The following is a 26,526-nucleotide window of genomic DNA, read 5'->3' as shown; positions in this document are numbered from 1 at the left end:
CTTTTGGGCATCTACTGATCCGAGGATAAAAAATTGTTGCTTTTTCACATGGATAAATTGACCTTATGGTACACAAATTTGGTATTACTCGGATTTGATAAAATTGAAGTGGAAAAGCAAACAGGAATATCATTTAATCCTCACATGTTCGAAAAAATGAACATAAATGGGATGCAGCATGTTGTACATTTTTTTTTGTGTTGCATCTTTGGAAATGATGCTATTAAACCTGTTTGCTTTCGTGAATTTTTATTTATTAATGAGCTAAAATTATATTTTTTAAATTTATCCTTTATAGGTAATGAAATCAATTTGGCCAATTCGAGAACAATCACAAGCAAATGCGTTTGTAAAAGTTGCAGAAGATGCTTTGTTCGCTCTACAACAACAAGGTATATATTAGGAGAAAATTTTAATATTATATAAAGTTTTATAAATTCAATTTTCAATATTTAAACATAGGTTTCCTTCCACCGAACACATTTATGAAGTCTCAATTTAAAACATGCCATGGAGAAAGATTTATTAATTTAATTTACTATTTAAGTGTATGCGCACTTGAAACAACACTCAGACGCAAGTATCCAGATAAGGCATCATCAACTCCTTTTTTAAATCTTACAACCTCAACGTCTTTTCCAACACTTGGAATCCAAACAACATCTGTTAGTCATCCTTTGACTCAACAAACTTTTCCTGCAACTTCTTCGACCAAAGTGACTTCGGCTTCTGTCTTGTTGTCACAAACAAAAGGAAATCCAACAACTCACTCTGCGTTGTGTCGTTATTGCATTTCTCAAAGAAAAATCACTATGAATCATTTAGCCAAGATGCAAGCACTTCAGAAAAAATGGATGGAAAGAGCGAAGAATTTGACAGAGCTGTCTCGAAAGCTCGATGAAGATAGATTGGCTGCACAGAATTGCTTGAATGCAGAAGAAGCAAAATTGGAGCCGTACAAACAACATTCGTCGTCTGAGGCATCCAAACAAGAAACCTCCTTTTCATTCAACGACCAGTCATTTTTTCACCTTCACAATCAATCACAGAGACAGCAGCAGCAACAGTCACTGGAGCATCCTCCGCCTCCAATCTATCAATTCTTTGACACATCCTCTGATCAGCCACTCACTTCATCCACATCGCTGTTTCATTCACGCCAGCTCCGTAATTACCCACAGCGCTCGCTGAATTACTTCCCTCAAAGTGCATTTGCTTCGTCTTCTTCTTCAACATCTTCTGCTGGGCAAACTTTCACTTCATCAGCTTCCACACAACAAACATCGTCCTCTTCTTCTTCTTTGGTTCGTTCAACATCTTTTTTATCATCATCATCACCACCATCATCACAACCCTCTTCCATTCCACCTGTTTCTTCATTCCCCTCTTCTCTTACTTCCTCTTTCTCTTCATCTGCCTATTTGTTCTCATCCCCCATCGGGCCAATGCTTCAGCGCTGTCTGGGCGAAGTCGCTTCTTTGAGGCGCTTTTGGACGAATGTGGACACGATGAGTGGGGCACAATACAACATTAGCAACAACAACAAGAAGGATAAGTCTTCCAACGAGACTCCACAGAAAGAGCAAACAGATATCAGCCACAAAGATCCGCTGGACGTAGCGCTGAACCTGCCGCTGTCTTCTTCTTTTCTGTCAGCCGACTCGATTGTGAACACACTGCTTCAGACGCAGCAAAAAGCAGCTGTGCGATCAGCGGAAGTATCGACAGCCTCAGAACTGGCGTGGAATACGTTCTTGCTGCAATCATCGACACAAGGCCAGGCATTTCAAACATATCCATCATTTCAGCCATTTCAATCATTTCATCCACTTCTATCTAATCAATTGAACATCCCACCTCAGTCTCTTTCTCCTTCATCCGCTGCAATCCTTCGCACAAACACACTCCCCACTCAAACACCTGTTCACAACACAAATCTCATTTCTTCTCTTTCTCCCTCACAAACACTGTCAAATCCTTCTCTTCGTTCATTCACATCAGCTTCTCAGCAAACACAGCAAAAACAGCAAACACAGCAAACACAAAAAGCACAACAAATTCGTCATTCTCTCTTCTCTCTCGCACATCCTGTCATTTCCACCCTCCGCTCAGAAATCGATCCTTTGATTGTTGTTCGGAGTGTTCTTGTTCCACAAAATACGACAAACAAAATGCAAAATTCGACATTTCAGAATCAGATGGATGCAGAACAAGAAAGCGGAAGGATGGACATTGAAGAAGAGCAAAGTGAACAGATTGAGACATCATCATCTTCTTCTTTCTCCTCTTCATCATTATCACTTTCTTCTAATATTCAACCTTCTCCCAAATATCTTGTAAACATTGCTGCTCTTCTTCGAAGCGCCGGAAGTGGGTTTTCTCTTCTTTGCCAGCTGACACGATTGCTCAACCAGCACATGAGCCAGAGAAGTGGCTTAGATTCGCATTTTCACTCAAATTCACTCAATCCTCATTCACTCATTGCTCTTTTGTCAACAAAAGCAACGCCTGAGTCATTGGTGTATTCTTCTTCTTCTTCTTCTTCTTCTTTTCTTTCTTCTTCTTCTTCAAATGCAACAATAATGCCACAGTTCACTTCTCCACTTCAAACAAATAGCTTCATTTCTTCTCAAAACACGTCACCTTCACAATTTCACTTGACCACATCACGAACAATGCCTTCTGCTCAATACACTTCCAACTCATTCACTCAAATTTCACCATTTCATCGTTCTCTTTCATCATTCACTTCATCATCATCATCATCATCATCATCATCATCTTCTTCTTCTTCTTCTTCTCTTCCCTCTGAATATCCACAAACTTCCTTCTCTTCTTCTTCTTCCCCCTCCTCTGATACTGACATGAACATAAACACACCACAGCCAACAACTCTGATTGAATCAACCAGAAATTTCTTGCTGTCGCTTTCAAACAGACACTCCATTCTGAATGCTTCAGTGAAGCAGCATTTGGACTCGTTTGTGAACAAAATCATACCTCATTTAGATCGCATTGACAGAAGGTTCTCGAATCCGGAATTCTTATCAGAGAAAAATGTTTCTTTGGCTTTGAAAGGAAGTGAAAATGATGCAATAACAGAAAGTGAAGGCAAAGATGAAAATGAAGATAGCAACAGAATGATTGCAGATGAGCCAACTCTCAAAGAGAAAGCTGAATCCAATCAATTTAATGAAGTTGACTTGGCTGAAAAAACAGAAGACGCAGATGAAGCTGTGAATGAAGAAGTCAATGAAGAAGTCGATGAAGACCAAACGAAGCTGCAGCAGCTGAAGAGAGAGGAAGAGGCGATTGCAGAGGAAGTGTTGCAGTTGAGCGTGTTGCTGTGGACAGACCAGCTGAGCGAGGAAGAATTTGACAGGAGGCGCAGGGAGTGTGAGGTGAGACAGAGGAGAGTGGCACAGAAACAGGAAGAGGTGTGCAGAAGGATAAGGAGGAGAAGAGGAGAAATGCTGCACCACCACCACCACCACCAACAACAACAGAAGAAGAAGAAGAAGGAGAAGGAAAAAGAGAAGGAGGAGAAGGAGAAGGAGGAGAATAAGGAGCAAATGATAGAAGATTTGGCAGATGTTACGTTTGATGAAGAGTTTGATGATATGAACAAAACTTTAGAGAAAGAAGAAAAGGAACAATTGAACACTCCAGTGTCAGCATGGCGGAGGAGCCACGAAAGATACACAAACAGAGGAAATTCTGAGAAAGATGATTCAAAAGCAACATTATCCATTGAAAAACTGAAAGAAGAAGAAGAATCGCAGGCTAATGCAGCCAATGAGCAATCAGTCCAGTCACTTTTGCCTCTGATCGAGTCAATCGACATCAACCAGCCGCAAACACCGCAAAGAGACGAGCTGTATCGTTTGATGGAGATTCCCTTCTCTCCAACTCTGTTTTCGCCTTCACACAAAGCAGATCTAATTGAGCCTGTTGAACTGAACTTGGAAGACCTGCCATCGACTGCTGCTTCGCTGTATCCACACACTTTTAGCTATCTGCGCTCTTTGCCTTTTCTGAGTATTGAATTGAATTCTAATTCTTCTTCTTCTTCTTCTTCTTCTTCTTCTTCTTCATATCCTTCTTCATTATCACAAGCAACAAGTACTTTGCTTTCCACACAGAAAACTCTTTCACGGCATTTGACTTCAACACCATCACTTTCAAACTCTCAGATTTCAACACCTCAACATCATCTATCTCCATCTTCCTCTTCCTCTTCCTCTTCCTTCTCTTCTTCTTTCTCTTCCTCCTCTTCTTCTTTTCCCACAAATAACCCATCTTTTCCTTCATTTTCTGCCTCTTCCTCTGTTATGACCCCTGCCTCTTCTCCTGTCAAACGACTTGTTCCTCCTCCTGTTCTCCCGCCCACCCCTGCTCGTCTGCTTAGCATTCCTTCGCATTCTCTTCTTCTTCCTCCTCAAAATGACATTTCTTTCTCTTCGCAAATACCAAAAGATTTTGAAATGAATCCATTTTCGCCTCATTCACACAGAAGTTTGATTTCTTCTTCTTCTTCTTCTTCTTCTTCTTCTTCTTCTTCTTCTTCTTCTTCTTCTTCTGCTCTTCGTTCTCTGCCTTCAATTCCTTCTCCACTCAAAAAACGTGGAAATGGGATTGCCTCGCCTTCAATGACATTTCAGCCTTCTTTTTCTTCTTCTTCATCTTCTTTTGTTTCATCTCCTTCTCTTTCACCATCGTTTATTTCATCATCATCATCATCATTTACTTCTTCTTCTTCTTTCCCTTCCTCCTCTTCTGCTGTCATATCGCCTCCACAAGAGCGTATCCTTCACAGCCAAATGTCTTCTGATGACTCAGATGAAGATTTAACCAAGGAGCACATCACAAAATCAGCTATTGCTTTTATCGGCTCTGCTTTTTCTGAAACAGAAAAAAAAGAAGAAAATTCACAAAACCAGTCAGAAAAATTAGAAGTTGATGGTTTAAAAGAGAATGAGGCTTCATTTAATGAGCAACTGCTAAGGAAAGTGAAGCCAAGAAGCTTATCTTTGCTGCCATTGAATGAAAAATCAACAGAAAAAACAAGCGATAAACTGAATAAAGTGAAGAATCAGATAAAAAAAGCACCAACTCCCAGGCAGGCATCAAAACCAAAACCGTTTCATTTTTCTCTTTCAGCACGCCCAAAGGGAAACATTCGCCAACAAAAGTCTGTTCTCCTTCCCCCTCCAATTCAAGGACCTTCACTTCCAACAACTCATCTACAGACTTCATATGTGACAAACAATGAAAGCTTTTCTCAACAAAATTCTCAAAAATCACCAGCAGAGTTTACTCACTTAATAACTTCTATACAGTCAGAACCAAAAGACCAAATTTACACAATGCAATTACCAAAGAAAAATCCTTTCCTGTGATTTATGATTTTAAATTTTTTTGATCAATTTTCTTCCCACAATAAAAGATGGCTTTTCAGTGCGAGTCAAAAAGAGTGCTCCAGTTCTTTTCTGCAACAAAAAGTACTCAAATATTGACTATTGATGATGAACCAGCTAACTTGGACGGATTAACATGCTTTTCTGAAGCAAGTTCGTTTATTGTTGCTGGTCAAAAGGTGAAGTTTCTTTTTTATCAATGATGCACTTCTTGAGAATGAATTTTATTTGTTGTATTATATTTTTGAATTTAGGATGGAACAATAATGATTTTAGAAAAAACGGTTCGAAGAAAATAAATTTGTTTTTTCACAAAAAAATTTTCACAAAAATTAATATTTCAGAATGCATCTTTAGTCGCTAGAGTGTTTCCAGCTCATCCATTTCCTATTCAAGCCATTCACATTTCATCATCTTGCGCATCAATGGGTAAACTTGCTATTTTTTATTGCTTTTCCATTTTTAACAAATTATTTAGTTTCAATTTCCGAGGATCAAAATCCAAATAAATTAGCAATTTATCTTTGGGACCTTCCAAAAAATCAAGGATATAATTTTTCAATTCGGAAACGCATGTTTATCGAGAAGCCTGAAGAAGTTTGTCCTTTTGTATTACACAAAAAATTAATAATTTTTTCATTTTCAGGATACAAAGGTTATTAGCATTTCATGCATTCCAAACGGAAATGTTATCATGGTCCTTTTTTCAAGTGGAAAGGCTCTTCTTCTTTTCCCAGAGCAATACTCTGAAAAATCAGATAAATTTATCATCAGTCTACTTATCAGTGATCCTGTTGGAGGAACAATTTTGGAAGATATTTTACCTGCTTCTGAACTGACGGAATCATCTTCATCTTCGAAGTCGATTGCCAAAAGAATAAAATCAACATTCAAAAGCGGAAGCGCGCCAACGGCTCAATCGTTTCTTTTACTGTGGAATAAAAATTCTGTAATTATGATGGCCATCCATGAAAAGATGTCTAGAAAAGAAGTGAAGCCGGTATGTTGACGCTTTCTGGTTAGTATTTTTGTGTTGCGTTTGAAAGCACACCTTTTCTGTTTTTTTTACAAAAATTATGCGATTTTTTTTAACCTCATTCAGAAAATGTCTTTTTGTGAATGCACTTCTTTATTTTTTTATTATTTTTCCATTTTTTCATTATTAATTGATTTTATTTTCTTCCTTTCAACATCTTTTTTTCATTTCTTTTAGCGACGGTTGGACTTCTTCAAATTGGATGAAGACGAGGAGTTCTCAACGATACACACTGTGACACAAGAGAAGGAGCTGATATTGACAACAAATAAGGTGTGCTTATTTTCAATAACACAAACCAGTTTTTTCATGTCTCATTGATTGGTTTTTATGAAATATATTCTTTATTTTTTAACTTTCATTTTCCATGTTATTCAATTTACTCAAAACTTATCCATATTTTTTTTCTCTTAGCAACTCTTCCGTCTCACCCTCGAACTTAGCAGTGGCCCTTCTTCCTCTTCCTCTTCCTCTTCTTCTTCCAATTCAAAATCCTCCTCATCCTCCTCCTCCTCTCAACGTGTAGGAGTCATCCCCCTCCTCTCCCACATCCCCCTGATTGAACGCGTCTCTGCGGTGACTGCCTTCAACAAGCACGTAGCTGTTCTTGTCTATCGCCGCTCCCCCAACAGCCCCGACCTCATTCCACACATCGTCATCTACCACCCTTCTCTCCACTACATCGCCTACACCACTTTGCCCATCATGGCACATTCAGTCAGCTCAGCTGCAGCGGCAGCAGCCGCTGCTCAGGAAGCAGCAGCTCATCTTTCGCAGTCTGGTTCTTCTTCTTCTTCTTCTTCTTCTTCCTCTTCGTCTTCTTCGAATTCTTCTTCTTCATCATCAAACACATCACAATACTCCAAATCCTCTTCCAAGTCCAGCAGCAAGCGCAGTGGGCCTGTCCGAATGTCTCTTGCCGCACGAAGAAAAGCTCTTATGCAGTCATCTTCCTCCTCATCCTCCTCCCTCAGCAGCCGTTCCTTCTCTTCCCAGAATGCTTCCAGCAAAGGGAGCATTGGCACAGGGGCAGTTGGAGCAGGGGATGGGATGGGGTTAGGAATGACAGCCTCTCCTTATCTGACGCAGATTCCGCTGGATGAACAGGCGCTCAGTGCAGTTGAACACGACACACCTTCTTTCTTCTTCTCGTCGGTGGCGGCGGGGACGATGTATGGCATCGAGTCGGCGGTGCAGCTGCTGACGGTGGAGAGGCAGAAGAGCGAACAAGGAGCAGGTATTGGGATGGGATCGTTGGATTCATTGAGCTCATCATCATCATCTTCTTCTTCTTCATCTTCAGCTATTCGTCGTGTCGTGATGTACTTTGAAGAGTGCGATTGGGAGAAGAAGAGGAGGATTCTGTCAGAAAGAGAACAATACGACATTGCGGTGCAGATTGCGACAGAAGAAGGAAAAGACAGAAAAGTTATAGCTGAACTGGAGATGGAATGCGCGACGGTTCTGCATTTGTGTGTTGGAGAGAAAGGGAAGGCAAATTGAAGAGACAATTTTTTTTTCTTTTTTTCATTAACACTTTTATGACATTGCGTTAATTCGCAATTTTTATTTGATCTCCTTTTTTTATCTTTTTTCTTTATCTCATTTCTTTTCTATTTCTTTCTTTCTTTCTTTCTTTCTTTCTTTCTCTTTCTTTCTTTCTTTCTCTTTCTTTCTCTTTCTCTTTCTCTTTCTCTTTCTCTCTCTCTCTCTCTCTCTCTCTCTCTCTCTCTCTCTCTCTCTCTCTCTCTCTCTCTCTCTCTCTCTCTCTCTCTATCTCCTATTCTTAATCACCCCCTTTGCACTCCTCCATCAGAAAACTTCACGATGTAGAAGAAGCGCTCCCCCACTACATCCGCACAATTGGTGTTGTTGAGCCTTCACTTGTCGTGCGAAGGTTGCTTGATTCGTCGCGCATTGATCTTTTGCTCAGCTATTTGCAGGCTATTCACACAAAGGGAAATCCTTCCAAAGATATCACGACGTTGCTGATCAACTGCTTCATTAAACTGAAGAAGAGGAGGGAGTTGGACGAGTTTTTGAAGGTTTGGGTTGTTGTTATTGATGGGCTTATTGTTGGAAAGAAGAATTTTATATTTGTGCAATGTATTTATTTCAATTCTTTTTTTTTTTTTTTTTTTTTTTTTTTTTTATTATTATTATTATTATTATTATTATTATTATTATTATTATTATTATTATTATTATTATTATTATTATTATTATTATTATTATTATTAATTTATGCTTTATTTATCACTAATGATTTTATCATTTTCCTCTTGTTATCATTATCATTATCATTATCATTACAATTATTAAATAACACGTGCTTCATCCTCATTCTCATCCACGGTTCCTTCATTCCATTGAACCCTACTCAATCGAACCAATTAACTAACTAATCAACAAACTCACTCACTTCCTCACTTTCTTTCCAACTTTATTGACCAACCAATCAACCAACCACAGAGCCAAGACATCGACCGCTTTGATGTGGAGACTGCGATGAATGTGTGCAAACAGGCAGGCTTCACAAAACAGGCGCTGATGCTGGCGAAGAAGATCAACGACCACGAATTTGTGCTTAGTCTGATACTGGAGAACGACGAAGTGGAAGAAGAAGAAGAGAAAGAGAGAGACAGAGACAGAGATAGAGACAGAGACAGAGAAAGAGAGAAAGAGAGAGATTTTGGCAGGGCGAGTGTGGACAGCTTTGTGGAGGAAGGGGACGATGATGCAGATATTGTGAAGCTTTTGGGTGATGGAGGAAGAGATGAGATCGATGAATACGATGTGATGGAAGAAGACGCAGACGGAATCGAAGCAGCAGAGGGAAAGGGAAGCTCAAATACAACATTGCGAGGAAAAGACAGGCAACTTGGGAGAAGAAGAGAAATTGCTGGTTCATCATCATCGTCGTCGTCATCAGCATCTTCTTATTCTTCTTATTCTTCAGGTGGATTTGACAGCGAAAGCTCTGTTTTTGCGCCTCTTATGGGCGGACAAGCACCATACACGTTTCTTTCCGGCCCAGTTGTCAGGAAAGGCGGAGTGAGTGGAGCAAACACACAGACATCAGCAAAGCAGCTGTCGAATGCTCCAACACCAACAGGCACGCCCACACAATTTGCAGGCACATTCCAGCGATCCCGTGCAGCATCGCATTCATCCAATGGCTCATTGCATTTGAATTACCCTTCTTCTATTTATTCCTCTTCCTCTTCTTTCTCTTTCTCATCCGCGTCTTCTTCAGTATCCTCTCGTTATTTGGCAGCCCTGCGCTATCTCCAGCAGATCCCAGATGTCTCCAAGATCACAAAGGCCCTCCTGAGCCACGGCAAAGCACTGATGGATCATCATCCACAGGAAACAACAGAGCTCATTATGAACGAGGCGCTTTTGGATGCAGCAGACGAAGAATCGTATGGCAGCGCAAGTGACAGCAACAACTTCATCCATCTGTTTATCGACCACCCAGCGGAGCAGCTGCATTATCTGGAGTGGCTTGTGAGCAGAGACGAGAACCAGTCGTCGTACGTGTATGAGGCACTGCTCGAAGTGTATCTGCAGCATCATGTGTGATGAGGAGTGTTAAGGATTAATATTAATATTGTTTTTGATTGTTTTCTGTATTATTCTTTTACTGTCTTTTTCTCTTTATTTTTAACAATTTTATTTTATTTTATCTTTTTTCTTTATCTCATTTCTTTTCTCTCTCTCTCTCTCTCTCTCTCTCTCTCTCTCTCTCTCTCTCTCTTTCTTTCTTTCTTTCTTTCTTTCTTTCTTTCTTTCTTTCTTTCTTTCTTTCTTTCTTTCTTTCTTTTCTTTCTTTCTTTCTTTCTTTCTTTTCTTTCTTTCTTTCTTTCTTTCTTTCTTTCTTTCTTTCTTTCTTTCTTTCTTTCTTTCTTTCTTTCTTTCTTTCTTTCTTTCTTTCTTTCTTTCTTTCTCTCTCTCTCTCTCTCTCTCTCTCTCTCTCTCATTTATTTATTTATTTATTTATTTATTTATTTATTTATTTATTTATTTATTTCTCCTACCTCATTTTCAGCCCACCGATGATTTCCCCCAGCCTCCACCCAGTGAGCGCCCATGTTTCTGGATGCCGAGTGCAGACGAGCGCCGGCAAAAGGCGCTTTCACTTTTGAAGAAGCAGTTTGTGCACATCGATCGAGACAGCGCATTGCTTCTGTGCAAAAACAACCGCTTTGCTGAAGGAGTGCTGTATTTGTATGAGAGAGAAAATCGACTGCAGGATATGCTGCAGTTTCTGGTGGAGGAGAAAATGACTGATGCTGGCGGGGCATCTGGACGAGATGCGGTGCAGGAGGAAGAAGAAGATGCGGAGCTGAGTGAAGGAGATGAGGAGGCAGACGAAGAAGCACAGAGAGAGGAAGAAGAAGAAGAAGAGAGGAAAGCGATGGTGATGAAGGAGAGGGAGCTGAGGCAGATGGAATATGCAGAACATGAAATAGAAGCAGAGGGGGATGTTGGAGGGGAAGAAGAGGAAGAAGGGGCAAAGAAGTACTTTAGCGAAGAAGAGAAAGAGGCAGAGGAGATGAAGATGAGGGAGAGAGAAAGAAGATTGAGGAGGATGAGGAGGAGGGAGAGGAGGAGGATGAGGGAAGAGCAGGATGAAGAAAGGAGATACAAGACAGTGATTGATGTGTGCATTCAGTACGGAACACCAAAGGATGTATGCGCTATTTGGATTTGGGCTGAGAGAAAGAGAGAAAGATTAAATACATGTTTTGTAATTTTTTTTCAAATAAATGCAAATATTTTTTCTTTCTTTCTTTCTTTTTCTTTTTCTTTTTCTTTTTCTTTTTCTTTTTCTTTTTCTTTTTCTTTTTCTTTTTCTTTTTCTTTTTCTTTTTCTTTTTCTTTTTCTTTTTCTTTTTCTTTTCTTTTCTTTTTGAAAATGCTTTTTTGAATGTATGTCTTTTTTGAAATGAACTTACTCTTACATTATTTCTTCGTATCTTTCTTTTCTTTCTTTTTCCCAATTAACTAACAACTCAACACAAACAGACTGACCCCCACAAAGCATCAGCATACACAAACCCCAAATTGTGGGGACAAGCGCTATTTTATTTGTCTTCACTGAAAGCATCACTTGGCGAGTGCACGTCGCATATCAGGCACAGATGGATACTTAAACTGTTGGAACGTATGCAGTCTTTTTTGGAAAGATGGAAGAATTTTTATAGAAAATAATAAAAAAAGAAAGAAAAAGAAAGAAAAAGAAAAAGAAAAGAAAGAAAAAGAAAGAAAAAGAAAAAGAAAAGAAAAAGAAAAAGAAAAAGAAAGAAACGAAATGAAAATTGAGGAATAGTTTTGAAATATTATACTAATTTGAGATATTTCACTGTTTTCATTTATCACAAATATTTTTCATTATGATCATTCTATTCATAAATTTTCCAACTATTTATTTTTATTTTATTTCTTTTTCCTCTTTCCTCTTTCCTCTTTCCTCTTTCCTCTTTCCTCTTTCCTCTTTCCTCTTTCCTCTATTTCTTTAACATTTCTTTCCTTTCCCTTCCATCATCAGACATCATCTCCATTCCTGATCTCCAGCCCATCCCTGTCCTCCACATTCTCTCTCAGAACGAAGAGATCGCACTGGCTGATGTCCATCGCTATGTCACCATCTGCTTCGACCGCCTGAAGAAAGAAGAAAGCGAACTGGATAGACAGCAGAGGAAAAGCGCCAGCAGAATCAAAGAAGACAAAGACGACGTGCAAAGGATGATGGAAGAGTGTGTTGAGGAGATTTGGATTGAGTGTTTTGATTTGAGGGAGGAAGAAAAATAAAAATGATTTTTTTTAGTAATTTGTACTTTGCATTTAAATTATTATATTTTTTATCTTTTTGAATTTTATTATCCATTTGCGATTTTCTTTAAAAAATCACTTATGATAAATATTTATTTTATTTAAATTTTTATTTTTATTTTATTTTTTTATAATTGCATTCACAATTTTATTTCCCTTTCTCCCCACATACACTCCCCAGGCCCATGATATTTGACTCCACCACCTGTTCTGCCTGCCACCAGCCTCTCCGCACCCCAATCACTCTGTTTATGTGTGGCCACTCCTTCCACAGCAGCTGCGTCGCTGCTGGTGGAAGCGACTACGGGAGAATGGGGGCAGGCTCTGGAGGATATGGAATGGGCGGGGTTGGAGTTGGGTTTGGAGGATATGGAGGAGGATTGGGAGGGATGGGGGGATATGGAGGAGGGTTAGGAGGACTGGGTGGGATGGGTGGAATGAGCATGGGCAGTATGGACGATGGGGCAGGAGGAGACATGGTGGAGTGCCCGCTGTGTGCTGAAGTGAACAGAGAAGCCATGCAGAGGTTGATGCTGCTCGTGGCAAACGGCAATCAGGCGGCGGGGTCATCTGGCTGTGAGAAGCTGGTAGCTGCCATCGAGGCAGACGGAGTTTTGGGTCTTGTGAACCAGCTGGGAAATGGCATTGTTTCGATGATTCCAGAAGAACCAGAGGATCCTCTTGGATTTTGATAGTAAATTTTTTTGTTTATTGAATTTTTAAATGTGTTTTGGATATTTTTAATTTAAATATTATCTGTTTATTAAATGCGAAAAAACTTAATTCATTATTTGTTTTTAAAATTGTCTTTAAGTAAAAAAGGAAAGTGTAATATTAATTGTGTCTCTCAAACTAAATTATGGTAACTTGTCATAATTTATTTTCTTTATTCTTCTTTAATTCGAGGAATTAGAAAGTAGTTCTTTTGCATCCTAGTAAATTCTTTTGATGGATCAGTCTTTTAAAGTTAATTGCTCGTTACACAAAAGTGTTGTTCCGTTTCAGCCCATTGTTCCAGGAAAAATAAAATGGTACAATTGTGGGCCAACTGTTTATGCTCCTGCTCATCTTGGACATGCAAGGTTTTTTATTTGTAATTTTTTTATCATTTCATTTTTCATTTTTCATTTCATTTGCTTTTTCAGAAATTATGTTGGCCTTGATGTTATTCGAAGGATCATGATGAATTACTTCAAATACGATGTTGAATTTGTCGAAAATGTCACTGACATTGATGATAAAATTATTAACAAAGCTAAAGAATTGGGATGCAGCACGTATGCTGTGGCTCGCTTTTATGAGGCAGATTTTTTCAATGATTTAAAAACATTGAATGTTCTTCCCCCAACAAAAATTGCTCGAGCAACAGAAGTTGTTCAACCAATCATTGATTACATTTCAGTGTTGATAGAAAATGGATTTGCATATGCAAGCAATGGATCAGTGTATTTCAGAACAAAGAAGTATCAAAAGCATTTTGCTGGAGAATTTTCGTATCCTGAATTAAATTCAGGAACTGGGCTTTCTGAAACCGAGCAAGCTGAGCTGCTTAGCGAAGGAGAAGGAAGTTGGCAATCTTCTGTTTCGTCTGCTGACAAAGAGGATGCAACTGATTTTGTTATGTGGAAGGCAAAAAAACCAGGAGAACCTGCATGGCCTTCTCCATGGGGCGAAGGACGTCCAGGGTGGCACATTGAGTGCTCTGCAATGTCGCATGTTTTGTTAGGAGATCATTTTGATATTCACTCAGGAGGCGAAGATCTGAAGTTCCCTCATCACGACAACGAGATTGCGCAATCGCAGACGTATGCTTCGATACAGGAAGCAAAGAAAGCCGGATCGTCTTCGGCAGATGGGCAGCATGATCATCCGCAGAGGTGGGTGAATTACTGGTTCCACTCAGGGCAGCTGAACATCCGAGGGCGCAAAATGTCAAAGTCGTTGAAGAACTTCACAACCATCAAGCAGGCGCTCGAGATCATGTCACCGCGTGTGTTGCGCTTGCTGCTTCTGATGCACAAATTCTGCGACACGTTCGACTTCACAGAGGATGTGCTGACGAATGTGAGGGCGCTGGAGAAGAAGATGGTGGACTTCATAAGGAAAGTGGATTCTATGCAAAGAGACAGAGCAGGGAAGAAGAAGACGCAAGAGGCGAAGGCGGAAGAAAAGGAAGCAGCCGAATCAGACGAAGAAGTGCGCCAGAGGGAAGCTGAAAACATGATGAAGTTCTTCCAACTGCACTCGAAAGAGCAGCTGAAGGAAGTTGGAGCAGATGCCAAGACTTCGTCCTCCCGCTTTTCTGCTTCAGCCTCTGATGCACTTGCTGCTCCTTCAAGTGAAATCATCTCTCTTTCTGGCAATTCATCTGCTTCATCTTCATCGTCATCTTCATCATCATTGTCTTCACAGGCATCACCATCAGACAATGTGCCGTTGTTTGTGCAGCAGCTGGCAGAGACGAAAGCAGCTGTCGATGCTGCGCTCCGCAACTCGTTCGACACGCCACACGTTTTGGAGGCGCTGATGGAGATGATCCGCACAGCAAACACACAAAAACAGAGATTAGAGGACTCTTCTCTGTCTTCTCCAGCGTCTTCCTCAACTTCACCGTCTTCTGCTTCTGCAATGACTGCGGAGGAGGAAGAGGTCGTTGTGAAGTATTTGGTCGAGGCAAAGGAGTATCTGGTGTTCATTATGAGTGTCATGGGCATTGAGTTTTCTGACAGTTCAGCTGCAGCAGGAGCTAATGACTCGAATGCTAATGTGTGCTATTAATTAATGAGGAAAGAGGGGAGTTTTTTCTTTCTTTCTTTCTTTCTTTTTTTTTTTTCTTTTTCATTTTTTTTGTAATTGGTTTTAATGTCAACATTCTTTCTTTCTTTTTTATTGAAAATGAATTGATTTTTAAACTTTTTCTTCTTCTTTTATCATTCATTTTTTATTTTTCCTTTTTCGTTGTTTATATAATTCGTTCAATCATATTTTGCAGACACTCACTGATGCCTTCTCAGAAATGTGCAAATTCCGCGACCAGGTGAGATGCCAAGCACAGCAGGCGATGGCCAAAAAGCCTGAAGGTTTGCATCAATTTCTTTTTCTAACAGGAAATAAATTCGCATTAAAAATCTTATTCATTGGATTTCATTTCAACTTCTATATAAATATGTATTAATATTTATATTAATTGTAATTATTTTTTATATTATTCCCTTCACATTTTTTCTAAAGGTTCCGAAGTCACCGAGCCAGAGATGTTAAAGTCTTTGAGCCAGAGTCTTCTCAAATTGTGCGACGAGCTTCGCGACAAAACTCTTCCTTCACTCGGAATAAGATTGGAAGACAGAGCAAAAGGACAGCCGTCTGTGTGGATGCTTGTTGATCCAGAAGAGCTTGCGAAGGAAGAAGCAGCAAAGAAGAAGGCAGAAGAGGCAAAGGCAGAGCGAAAGAGGCTTTTGGAAGAGGCAAACAAAGCGAAGCTTGCGAAAAAGCTGGCACAAGCATCAATAAAACCTGAAGAAATGTTCAAGAGCGAAATGATTGAAGTCACAGAGACTGATGGAACAAAAGTATCGAAACCGAAATATACACAATTCGATGAAAAAGGAATTCCCACACATGATCACGAAGGAAAAGAGCTTAGCAAAAATCAAGCTAAATCAGTTATGAAGTTATATGAAAAGCAAGTGAAGATTTATGAAAAGGCAATGAAAGAAAAGCAAGAAGGAAAATGAATCACATTAACTTAATGTTAATATTTAAAGCTTTTTAAATCCACCTTCATTTTCATGTATCAAATATTGAAAAGAATAATTTAAGAATCATTTTTCATTAAGGTTGAAAAGATCTTCATTTAATTTTTTGTTAAATATGACTTTATCGTCAATTGCCAAAGGGATGTATGTAATTTCAAGCTTCACGTGATGCAATTTGATAATTACTCATATTATTTTCAAACAGAAAAAGTTTGCCTGTCTTTGGCTCTGAATGGGAAAGGAAAGTTAAAGAAGCAACTTCAAATGATCTTTCAATTGCTGATTCCGAAATTCTCCATCAAATAGCGGATGCCACATATGATTATCATAATTATGAGACAATTATGTCAAAGACTTGGGAAAGGTTGGACCAGAAACCTAAAGATTGGAAAATTGTTATAAAGGTTAGTCTCGCCTCAGAAAATCGTAAAAATATTAAAACATATTTGTTCACATATTCACATATATTAATCACATTTGCAGACGCTAGGACTTATCGAGGCATTGATTAGAATGGGGAATAAACGCTGTGTGGAGGAGATTAGCTCGAACAAGTTTCGCTTGAAAAATCTGCAATATTTTGATTATGTTGATGAAACGCAAACTGATAGAGGTGCAACAAGTTTGATAGTATTTGCTTATTATTTATTATTTTGAGTCATTTTTTCCCAGTTCGAACAAAAGCAAAGTCACTTGTTGAAATATTGGAAAGCGAAGATATGGTTAACGAAATGAGAGAGGAATCGAGACGAATAAGGGAAAGATTTCAAACTGCACAATCTGCTCCAAGAGATATGTATGAGGAGAGATATCGCCCTGTTTCTCACGATTATTATACACCTCCTTCCAAAAGCAGTTATCGGGCTCAGGAAGACCCCAATAGGTATGACATAACACACGACTCCAGAGTTAATAAATCTCGAAGCAGCAAAGACCCACAAACAAGATCTTCCACTTCGCCATCTCCTTCTCCCTCGCCCACACAGACTCTGTCGCCTCTTCCTTCTCCAATACTTTCACCTTCCACATCAACTACAACATCTTCATCTCGAGCAAAGGAATATAAACAGCCATCAAAGACTCGCACTGAGTCTCATTCAGAGACATTGGCCCCTCCGCCTGAAGACACAGCCATCACCTACGAGAACTCCTATGAGGCCTTCCAGAAAAAACACAGGCGAATGGCAAACGAAGCGTCTCGAAGCAACAAAGCCTCAATTTCAAGTGGCAAAAAAGTCACTTCTTCTTCGCCCACACCTTCAGCTGGAGTCGCTCAGCAAGAAGATCCCTTTGCTTTTGGGCCAATGACATCTGCGCCTGTTGTTGCTGTGCCCAATGCGAGCGGTGCACAGGCAACAGCTCCTTCCTTCTTTGCCCCTGCTTCGACAACTGCTGCTGTGCCATTCTTTGCTCAAACGCCTTCTGCCTCTCCTTCTGTTGCATCTTCTTCTGCATTGCCTTCTTCTCAGAGTGTTCCATCAGGTTATCCCTTCTTCCCATCCACTCAACAAACTCAACAAACTCAACCAGCTACTCAAACTGCTTCTGTTTCGATGGCTTCTTCTTATTCTTCTTCTTTATTAACTTCTTCTCATTCTGCCAATCCTGCTGTCTCGTCTGCTCCTTCTGCTGCTGACCCAAAACCAGCACAAAACGTGTTTATTCAATCGAAAGAATCGACAAACGATGTTTTTGCAATCTTTCAGGAGCAACTTGCTTCTTCTTCCTCTTCTTCCTCTTCTTCTTCTGCACATCAAACGATTTCATCATCATCATCATCTTCTTCTTCTTCAGGCACAGATATTTCACATTCGCCTTCATCTTCCTCAGACGATTTTCTAAACACTCTTGTTGATTTGGACTCACTCGACGACAAAAAGAAAAAAGAACCTGAAAAGAAAAAAGGATCTTTCTTGACTGTTTCTGTGACTTCAGCTCCTGTTAATCCATATTTGAGTGCTCCTCCTTCAGGTGTGTGAGTGAAGAATGAATATTGGTGAATTTTAATGAATTTGGAGATAGAGAAAGAGAAAGAGAAAGAGAAAGAGAAAGAGAAAGAGAAAGAGAAAGAGATAGAGAAAGAGAAAGAGAAAGAGAAAGAGAAAGAGAAAGAGAAAGAGATAGAGAAAGAGAAAGAGAAAGAGATAGAGAAAGAGAAAGAGAAAGAGAAAGAGAAAGAGAAAGAGAAAGAGAAAGAGATAGAGAAAGAGAAAGAGAAAGAGAAAGAGAAAGAGAAAGAGAAAGAGAAAGAGATAGAGAAAGAGAAAGAGAAAGAGATAGAGAAAGAGAAAGAGAAAGAGAAAGAGAAAGAGAAAGAGAAAGAGATAGAGAAAGAGATAGAGAGAGATAGAGAGAGAGAGAGATAGAGAAAGAGATAGAGAAAGAGATAGAGAGAGAGAGAGAGAGAGAGATAGAGAGAGAGATAGATAGATAGATAGAGAAATTGACTCAATTTAATACCAAATGCTTTACAAATATTTATGAGAAGAGAAACTTTTTTTTTTAATCTTTCTGTTTTGATGATGTAACATTATTTTCTTTTCTCTCAATGTGATGAATATGATTATGGTAACAACAATTATTTCAGTGTATCCTTCTGCTTCAGGTTATCCATACCCAGTGCAACCCTCTTCCAATCAAATACCTCCTGGCTGGCATTGATGCGTTTGATGCTTTTACATTGTATTTGCTAATTTGAAGCAAATGATTCATTTCTTTTACAGATTATAAATTATATATAAATATTTGTATTTTATAAAGTTATTTTTGAATTTTATTTTTAACAATTGATTTCATATTTATAAATAATTGACTTTAAAGTTGATTTTTCTGATTGTTTAAATGAGAATATTAAAAAAAAATATTTTTTCCCCCTTTTCTGTAAGTGAGCAAACGTGTAAGAAACAAAAAACAAATAATTTTGTTAATGTTTATTCTATTTGATTATAAAATAAAAAAATTCATTCTTTCAATCAATAACCAGAAATTGAAATGAACAATGAAAGCTTGAACAACACAGAAATCTGTTGACATTTGAAATTAGGGAATTGAGTTTGAATTGACTAAATTTTTGAGGAGATATTCAATTATTAATCTATTCTTTTTCAATTTCTTTCTTTCCTATTTTTATAACATATTGCAAAGACAATCTTTTTAACATTGTGTTTCATCAGAATTATTTTTTTTTACCCTTACTATTTTCTTGGAGAATTCAGATTGAAATAAAAAATTTGTTATTTTTACAACAATCATATTTCATTCAGCGACAATATGGACATTGAAAAGGTATAAATATATATTATTGAATAACGGTGATTTATAAAGAAATTATTTGCTTTTATTGAAAATTCCGTCAAATAATATTTTTATTCTTTGTATTTTTCTTTTCAAATTGTAAGTTATTGACCCAAGCACTACTTGCTGTCCCATCACAAAGCTTCGGGTTTAAGAAGGAAACAAGTGAATTTTATTTTATATTTAACAGGAAAAGCAACATTATTTCTCAATCTTTTTCAGAGGAGGAAATTAGACTTATTAGTTTGTATAACTTTCATATATCGATTACTGCAATTTAAAATTAACTTTTTAGATGAATCTTGCTGTTTAGGTTCATTATTTTTCCGATTAAAGACATTTGTTCAGTTTTTTCTTGAAGATCCAGGAAGAGGAGGAGCTATTGCTTACAATTTCTGTTTAGGAGTTTCTGAGTTTTTAAGAATTTACGAAGAGATAATTAGAAGATTTTCAGAAAGAAATTCAGGACTGAAGATTCCAGACCTTTTTGATGAAGGAGTTTTATCAATAAGTAAATTTCTAAAGCCATTTTTATCTTTTATAGGAATAATAACAAAATGCATAAATAGACAAGATGAACGAGAAGAATCATTTAAAGAGTACTATCAATCAAATTTCGAGAAATTTCCTCGTGGGTCGACATTACTTTCCAGATTGTTCAAATTCACTCAGGTAGAACAAATACTTTTAAACTTCATTTTATTTATTTTTTATACCATGCTTTTATATATGCCTCAAAATCCAGATTGTTGATCCTCAACTTGCGCCGTTGGCTTATTTTTTGCTAGGTTCTGCGATGAAGCCATATATGCTAATGCTTGAAAAATGGATAACGATGGGTGTTGTGGACGATCCATATGAGGAATTTTTCATTGAGGCAGAAGAAGACGATCTTCGCCATCCAGAAATGAGCAGACTGTCAAATATATTGGCCAGACAAGCACGAAAGCGCGATGAAAGAAGAAGAGCGAAAGAAAAAAAAGAAGAAGAAAAAGAAATCGACAAGTTCAAAGAAAAAAGTTCTTTTTCGGGGTTGAAGACAGAAACACAATTAAAAAAGGAAGCTATTTTAAAGAGAGGGCGCGGCACACGCAGAAAGGAATGGAAGGAGCTGGCAGAAGAAGAAGAAGAGAAGAGGAAAAAGAAGATAATGGAAATCCGACAAGAAAACGGCAATGAATTTCGAATCAATGAAAGATCAAAAGATCTGCTTGCAACAGGCACATTAATGACGTCATCGAACTTTGTAGCTGGTGGATTCAACGAAGGAGTGGATGAGAAAGACAGAGTTGAAGAAGAAGAAGAAGAAAGCGCTGCATTTGAATCACCCGACTTTTCACGCTTTTCTGCTTTCTCAATGCCATTTTCTCCGTTTTCGCCTTCTGTTCCGTTGTTCGATGCTTCCAACTCGTTCTTTGGAGTCCGGGTGAACAGAAGCAAAGTGCCTGACTTTCTGAACGACGAGGCCGTTTTGTATGAAATCGTGCGCAGCGGCGAATGGAGCCGGCTGTTTTATGCAGAGCGGCAGGCAGAAAGAGAGAAAACAAGGCATTTTTCTCTTATGCCACTGGACAACGCTCAAAACAAGGGAAATGCTTTGATGAGCATACTTCCGTTTGATCCGTCGGCAAAGATTCTTTCGTCTGTTTTACCGAGCCGCCTTTCTGTTCGCAGCGATGTTGCGATTGAGCTTCCATCTGTGTCTGCTGGAAGAGGAATGCTGAATACGCATCTTGTTCTGTCTGACTATTCCATTGAGGAAGAGAGGAAGAGAAGGGAAGGCGGGTATGAAGAAGGCGAAATGCACCCGTTCTGGAAGAACTGGTATGCACAGCGCAGAGAAAGGGAGATGAAGAAGAAAGAGTGGAAGGATGGGTGGAGGAGATGGAGAAGAGGAATAAAAGGAGATGAAGAAGATGCAAATGAGAAAGAGGGAAATGAAAGTTTGAATTTTGAGAATGAAAATGGAAAGGGAAAGGGAAAAGAAGGTTTTATGGAAAAAGAAGGAGAACAAATAGAAGAGATGGAAGTTGATTTAAATGCAGCTGAAACGAATAAAACAGAAATTGAAATGCAACAAGCCAAAAACGAAGATTCCAAAATTTCTGTGATGATTGATGGTGAAGAAGGATTGCACCACTCTGTTTATTCTCTTTTCCCTGAAGCTTCTGAGGCGAAAAAGAGAGGAAATGAAGAAGGCAAATATGGAGAAGAAGAAGAAGAAGAAGATGATGATGACAGAAATATGACTGAAAAATGGAATGGATTGAGAAGCCTGGAAATTGCAAAAAAAGGAAATTTTTCTGAAAAAACAGGATTTCCAATGGAAGAACTGTCGCATTTATCAGATTTCTCTTCATCCTCTTCGTCAAATGAAAGGGAAAATGACTCACTTATTGAAGAAGACATTGCATTATTGCCTTCTCCAAGCCAATTTTTCAGTGTGGAATTGAGCAGAGCGCAAAGAAGACTGAAGCCGCTTTCGCCTTTCTTTCTGTTTGATGGAGAAGAAATGAAGAGGAGAAAAATGAGTCAAATGGGGAAAAACAGGAAAATGATGGGGAAAATGGAAGATGATCAAAAAACGATGATGATGAAACAATCACAAAATTCACTAAGTCAAAAGGGGGTGAAAAATGGCAAAATACAAAATTCTATTTTTGAGGAAATGGAAGACGAGGAGCGAGAAGAAAGAGAACGCGAACGAAGAAACGCCGAAGAATACCGAAGAGCGCTTCAAGAAGAAGAAGAAAAACAGCTTGTGGAATCGCTGAATGCGAAGCAGCTACAGAGAAAGCTGATGAACGACTTAAAAGCACAGATGGCTGAGGCAGAGGCAAAGCAAAAGAAGGCAAAAGAAGAGGCAGCTAAACCAGAGCAGACGGGGTTATTGCAAGGAGCAGCAGATCCGCTGAAGTACATACAGCAATCACTCGACTCAACAGCAATGGATTCTGAATTGGAATCTTCTTCTTCATTGCCTTCTTCTTCTTCTTCTTCTTCATCATATCCCGTTGAGTCCCTTTCAGCTATTTTGTCTGCTCTTCCTGTTCGACTTCCTTTGAATGTGAGTTCTTCTTCTCTGAAACAGCTGGCAGACGAAGTTGTATCTTTATCTTTATCGCAATCATCATCATCATCATCATCATCATCATCATCTTCATCTTCATCTTCATCATCATCTTCTTCTCTCCCTTTCTCCTCTTCTTCTCCTTCTCCATCTTCTCACCCCTCACCTCCATATCACCCCCTCCATTTCACAGAAGCCCAGCTGAATTCCTTGCCGCCGCGTGTTCTGGCGGTGCGCCGTCTGCTTCTACACTACGCCTCTCTCTTCCGCAAAGTGGAGAAGGCGTCTTTGCTTCTTCAATGGCAGAAGAAAAGAAGAGAAATCCGGCTGAAGAGAAACAAAGTGATTCAGGAGTTGAATATGACTCCACTGCAGGCGAAGGAAATGGAAGAGAAAAGGAGAGAGAAAAAGGAGAAGAATGAGATTGCAATGGAAGAGGATGTGACAGAAGAAAAAAGAATAGAAGAGAAAGAGAAAGAAGAAGAGAAAGAAGAGAAAGAAAGAGAAGAAGAAGGCAAAATGGATGAAGAAAAGGGATCGCAAAGAATGGAAGTTGATTCTGATGTAACTTCTTCAAATGAAAAACAAGAAGAGAAGAGAGATTTGTGGGTGTGGAACAGACCAGAACTGCGACAGTGGGGAAATATGAAGGTGAATTTGGAGGATTATTTGGAGAAAAAGGAAGAAAAAGGAGAAAGAGGAGAAAAAGAAGAAGAAGGAGAAAGAAGAGAAAGAGGAGAAAGAGGAGAAAACAGAATGGAATACGACGATCAACCGCCTTCTGTTGAAAACCAAAACATGGAAACAGACTCCTCCTTTGAAGAAATCCATTCAACAAACCCAGTTTCCATTCAACCACCATCTTTGCCTTCGAATCACTTCACTTCTCTTCAGCAGCAGCTGCCACAACATACGCACTCGCAGTCTTCTTTGGATACCCTCTCTTTCGCTGAGTATTCTTTATCACATTCCAATTCACCCTTTTCGCACGAACAACTTCCCTATTCTTCGTCACATCGCTTCCATTCGGCTTCTCCAACTCGTTCGCTTTCTCCTTCTTCCTCTTCCTCTTCTTCTTCTTCTTCTTCCTTCTCTTCTTCTTCTTCTTCTTTGCATTCACATTCTCCTTCTCATACACCTTCTCGTTCTCCTTCTGCTTATTTCCCTTCTCCTCTCTCTTCTCCTTCTCCTTCTCCTTCTCGTTTCCACTCCCGTTCGGCTTCTGTACCACACAAACCAGTCATCCTCTCAAAAAAGCCAGGTTTCTTCAAAAAACCGTCAAAAAAGCCATCTTTTGATTGGACAGCTGCTTCTGCTTCTGCCTCTTCTGCCTCTTCTCCTCTCTCAAAGTCTCCTTCTCTGTCGAATTCTTCACCTGCTGTTCATGGGATAGGAGCAGATTCATTACAATCATCATCGTCGTCGCCTTCATCTTCTTCCTCCTCTTCTTTTGATGGGCATTATAAAATGATGAATGAAACAGAAGATGGCAGTCTTAATGCATCATCAGAAAACAACCACTTAAAATTATTAACTGCATCTCATTTAATAACATCAGCACCATCATCATCAACTTCTTCTTTTTCTTCTTCTGCCTCATTTCTTTTGGAGCCTCCAATAGAAGAGAAGCTGTTCCAGTCTCTTCTTCTTCCAATCCACAGCCATTTCTGCTTTGTCTCTCGCTATTCGCTCTTCTTCCTCTTCCGCAGCACCCAATGCATTCGCCATTTGCTTTTCTTGCACAACTTTCTTCTCGGGGCTGAGGGCAATTTTCTGAAGACGCTTTCGGAGTCAGCAGTTTGCCAGAGGGCGTTTGAGAATGAGTTCAGGCTGTTTGGGATGAAGAAAGGGGGAGGGAGAGAAAGAGAAGGAAGAGAAGGAGTAAGAGGAAGAGGAAGGGAGATGTACGAATATAAAGATAAAGAAGGAGAAAGAGAAGCAGAAGCAGAAGCAGAAATGAGAAGCAGAAGAAGGCGAACAAGCAAGTATTCATCGAATTCTGTGCTGTGTCTGCCAACTGAAGAGCATGTGATAGAAAACGCAGTTCATTCAGCAGGAGCAAATGTGGCAGGTGTGTTGGACGAGGCGTTGAGCGTGTGTGGAAGAAAGAACGACTCATTCACAAAGAATCTGAAACTGGTGTTTTTGAGGGATGGCAATAGCAGCAGTAATTTTGATTATGACAATGATAATGAAAATGCAAAAAGCATGAAAAATGTTTTGAATAGCACTTTTGATTCTGTTTCCTCGCAAACATCAGCAAGTCAGATGACTTTGTCTTCTTCTCTTTCTGAAACGACTAATTCTTTTGAACCTGTAAGAAATCTTTCTTCTTCTTTTCGCCCTCAAAACAGCTTTTGCAGGCTTTTATACATTCTTCCTGAGTCTTCTTCTTCTCTTTCGCTTTTCCTTTCGCAGCAGGCGCTTTCACGGTATTCTGCCATTAACAGCTATTTGCTATTGATGGGGTGCATTTCTGAGCGCTGCAATGAAAAAGAAATAGAACTTATTCATTTTTACAAGATGCTCACGAAAAAGGAGAGGAGAGAGAAGAGAAAAAGAAGAGAAAGTGAAAAAAATAATGAAAAAACCGAAAAGCAGACATCAAATTCTCGAGAAAGGCCTTCGAATCCCGCATCCTCTTTACTGCGTGGTATTCCTGAGTTATCTTCCTCTTTTCTGTCGTCTTCTTCATTCACACTCACTTCATTCAGAAACAACACAATTCGTCCTTCGCTTCCTCTGCTCCTTCGGCGCATTCACATGCTTTCCTTGTTCTGTCACGATGTTGTGCAGTTTTTCAGGGCGCTGCAGCAGTTCACGTCGCATCAGCTGGAGACAAGCTGGCATCTCTTCTGGAACGAGCTGAAACAGGTTTGCATCGCGTGGAATATATATATATATATATATATATATATATATATATATATATATATTGTGTGTGTGTGTGTGTGTGTGTGTGTGTGTGTGTGTGAGTGTGTGTGTTTAGGTTTTGATTAGGTTTTTTACTTTTGATTTATTTTATTCATTCAAAAAAATTTTTTTTGTATAAAAAATTTCTGTTTTTTTCAAAAAAAATAGCATTTTCTCAATGCATTTAATTTTTCAATCTGCAATCATTTTTTTTTATATGTTCACATTTCATTTCATTTTGTTCATAAAAGTGCGAATCAATAGACAAAGCACAAGAAGCCCATCTACGTTATCTCGATCGCTGTGAAAAGATAAATCTCTTTTCGCTTTCTATAAATTCTTCCTCTTCCACTTTATATCCTTACCCATTTCAGCAATATTCATCATCTCCACTTTTATCTCCTTCAGATATTCATTCATCATTATTATCGTCGTCATCGCCTTCTTCTCCATCTTCTTCTCTGTCTTCTTCCCCTTCTTCTTCTTCCTCTTTTGTCTCCACCTCAATCTCCGTCCGTTCAATCAGCTCATCGCTGGAGCGCCTTTGCCGAGCAGCTTTTTCTCTTTCTCAGGATTTAACTCAGTTTCTCGACATTGTGCAGTCTGCTGAGCTCAGCAGCAGCTCTTCCTCAGATGTTTTGATAGACAGTTTGGAAGAGTTAACCTCACTTGGAAGTTCTGTTTCATCAGAAGAGCCAGAAAAGCACACATCTGATATGAAGTCTTCTTCGCCTTTTGCTGCAGCTTCTTCTTCGTCAGCTGGGTGGACAAGCGCATTTGTAGCACAAATGAAGCAGCTGTGGCACTCCATTTGGATCACACACGAAACATGGGATGTGACAAGAACACTTTTTGCAAACGAGATTGACAGACATGCTGCAATTGACCCGGCGCTGGAAGTGTTTGCATTGGTTTTGAAAATGAACAATAGAGGCTGAAATAACTTCGAAAATGTTTCTTTTGTTCTTTTATTTTATTTTTTATTTTATTGTAATTAAATTTTCTTGTGTGAAAGTTGTTGTGAATCAAAAGGCTCCAAGTTGTCTTTTCTTTGCACTCACAAAATATAAAACTTATTCATTTCAAATGTGTGCGAGCATTTCATTTTTGCAAATCATAATCCTTTGATGTGTCTAAGAAAAATTCAAAGTATTCTAATCAACTTTTTCGATTGAAAAATAACGTTTCAGTGCTTTCTTTGCT

The 26,526-nt window shown here is 39.0% G+C and overlaps 5 protein-coding genes across 5 annotated transcripts; all 5 read left to right on the top strand.

The window, feature by feature from the left end:
• Positions 1-65: 65 nt before the first annotated feature.
• Positions 66-5,399, top strand: MONOS_7476 (uncharacterized protein; the record flags this gene model as incomplete). Its single annotated transcript, XM_067877804.1, has 3 exons — positions 66-68; positions 299-392; positions 463-5,399. 3 exons carry the CDS (start codon positions 66-68, stop codon positions 5,397-5,399), a joined length of 5,034 nt encoding a protein of 1,677 aa, XP_067725334.1.
• A 39-nt stretch (positions 5,400-5,438) lies between these two features.
• Positions 5,439-13,069, top strand: MONOS_7477 (Homotypic fusion and vacuole protein sorting (HOPS) complex component Vps11C). The gene is made up of 13 exons (XM_067877805.1): positions 5,439-5,596; positions 5,672-5,701; positions 5,762-5,846; positions 5,896-6,014; positions 6,064-6,417; positions 6,631-6,726; positions 6,868-7,925; positions 8,270-8,498; positions 8,926-10,032; positions 10,505-11,149; positions 11,485-11,623; positions 12,008-12,215; positions 12,473-13,069. Exons 1-13 carry the CDS (start codon positions 5,447-5,449, stop codon positions 12,981-12,983), a joined length of 4,731 nt encoding a protein of 1,576 aa, XP_067725333.1. The 5' UTR covers positions 5,439-5,446; the 3' UTR covers positions 12,984-13,069.
• Positions 13,070-13,164: 95 nt separating this feature from the next.
• MONOS_7478 (putative cysteinyl-tRNA synthetase) lies at positions 13,165-16,135 on the top strand. Its single transcript, XM_067877806.1, has 4 exons — positions 13,165-13,373; positions 13,437-15,057; positions 15,284-15,371; positions 15,523-16,135. Exons 1-4 carry the CDS (start codon positions 13,240-13,242, stop codon positions 16,023-16,025), a joined length of 2,346 nt encoding a protein of 781 aa, XP_067725332.1. The 5' UTR covers positions 13,165-13,239; the 3' UTR covers positions 16,026-16,135.
• A 26-nt stretch (positions 16,136-16,161) lies between these two features.
• On the top strand, positions 16,162-18,366 carry MONOS_7479 (EpsinR-like protein D; the record flags this gene model as incomplete). The annotated part of the gene is made up of 4 exons (XM_067877807.1): positions 16,162-16,190; positions 16,252-16,450; positions 16,530-16,668; positions 16,719-18,366. 4 exons carry the CDS (start codon positions 16,162-16,164, stop codon positions 18,023-18,025), a joined length of 1,674 nt encoding a protein of 557 aa, XP_067725331.1. The 3' UTR covers positions 18,026-18,366.
• A 950-nt stretch (positions 18,367-19,316) lies between these two features.
• MONOS_7480 (uncharacterized protein) lies at positions 19,317-26,486 on the top strand (the record flags this gene model as incomplete). The annotated part of the gene is made up of 6 exons (XM_067877809.1): positions 19,317-19,331; positions 19,445-19,583; positions 19,636-19,838; positions 20,086-24,842; positions 24,949-25,063; positions 25,575-26,486. 6 exons carry the CDS (start codon positions 19,317-19,319, stop codon positions 26,259-26,261), a joined length of 5,916 nt encoding a protein of 1,971 aa, XP_067725330.1. The 3' UTR covers positions 26,262-26,486.
• Positions 26,487-26,526: the final 40 nt, after the last annotated feature.

The sequence above is a fragment of the Monocercomonoides exilis genome, assembly GCF_001643675.1.
Source record: "Monocercomonoides exilis strain PA203 chromosome Unknown scaffold29-1213020, whole genome shotgun sequence".
NCBI lineage: Eukaryota > Preaxostyla > Oxymonadida > Polymastigidae > Monocercomonoides > Monocercomonoides exilis.
Note: the sequence above shows the minus strand (reverse complement) of the source record. Positions and strands in the feature narration are given on the sequence as shown.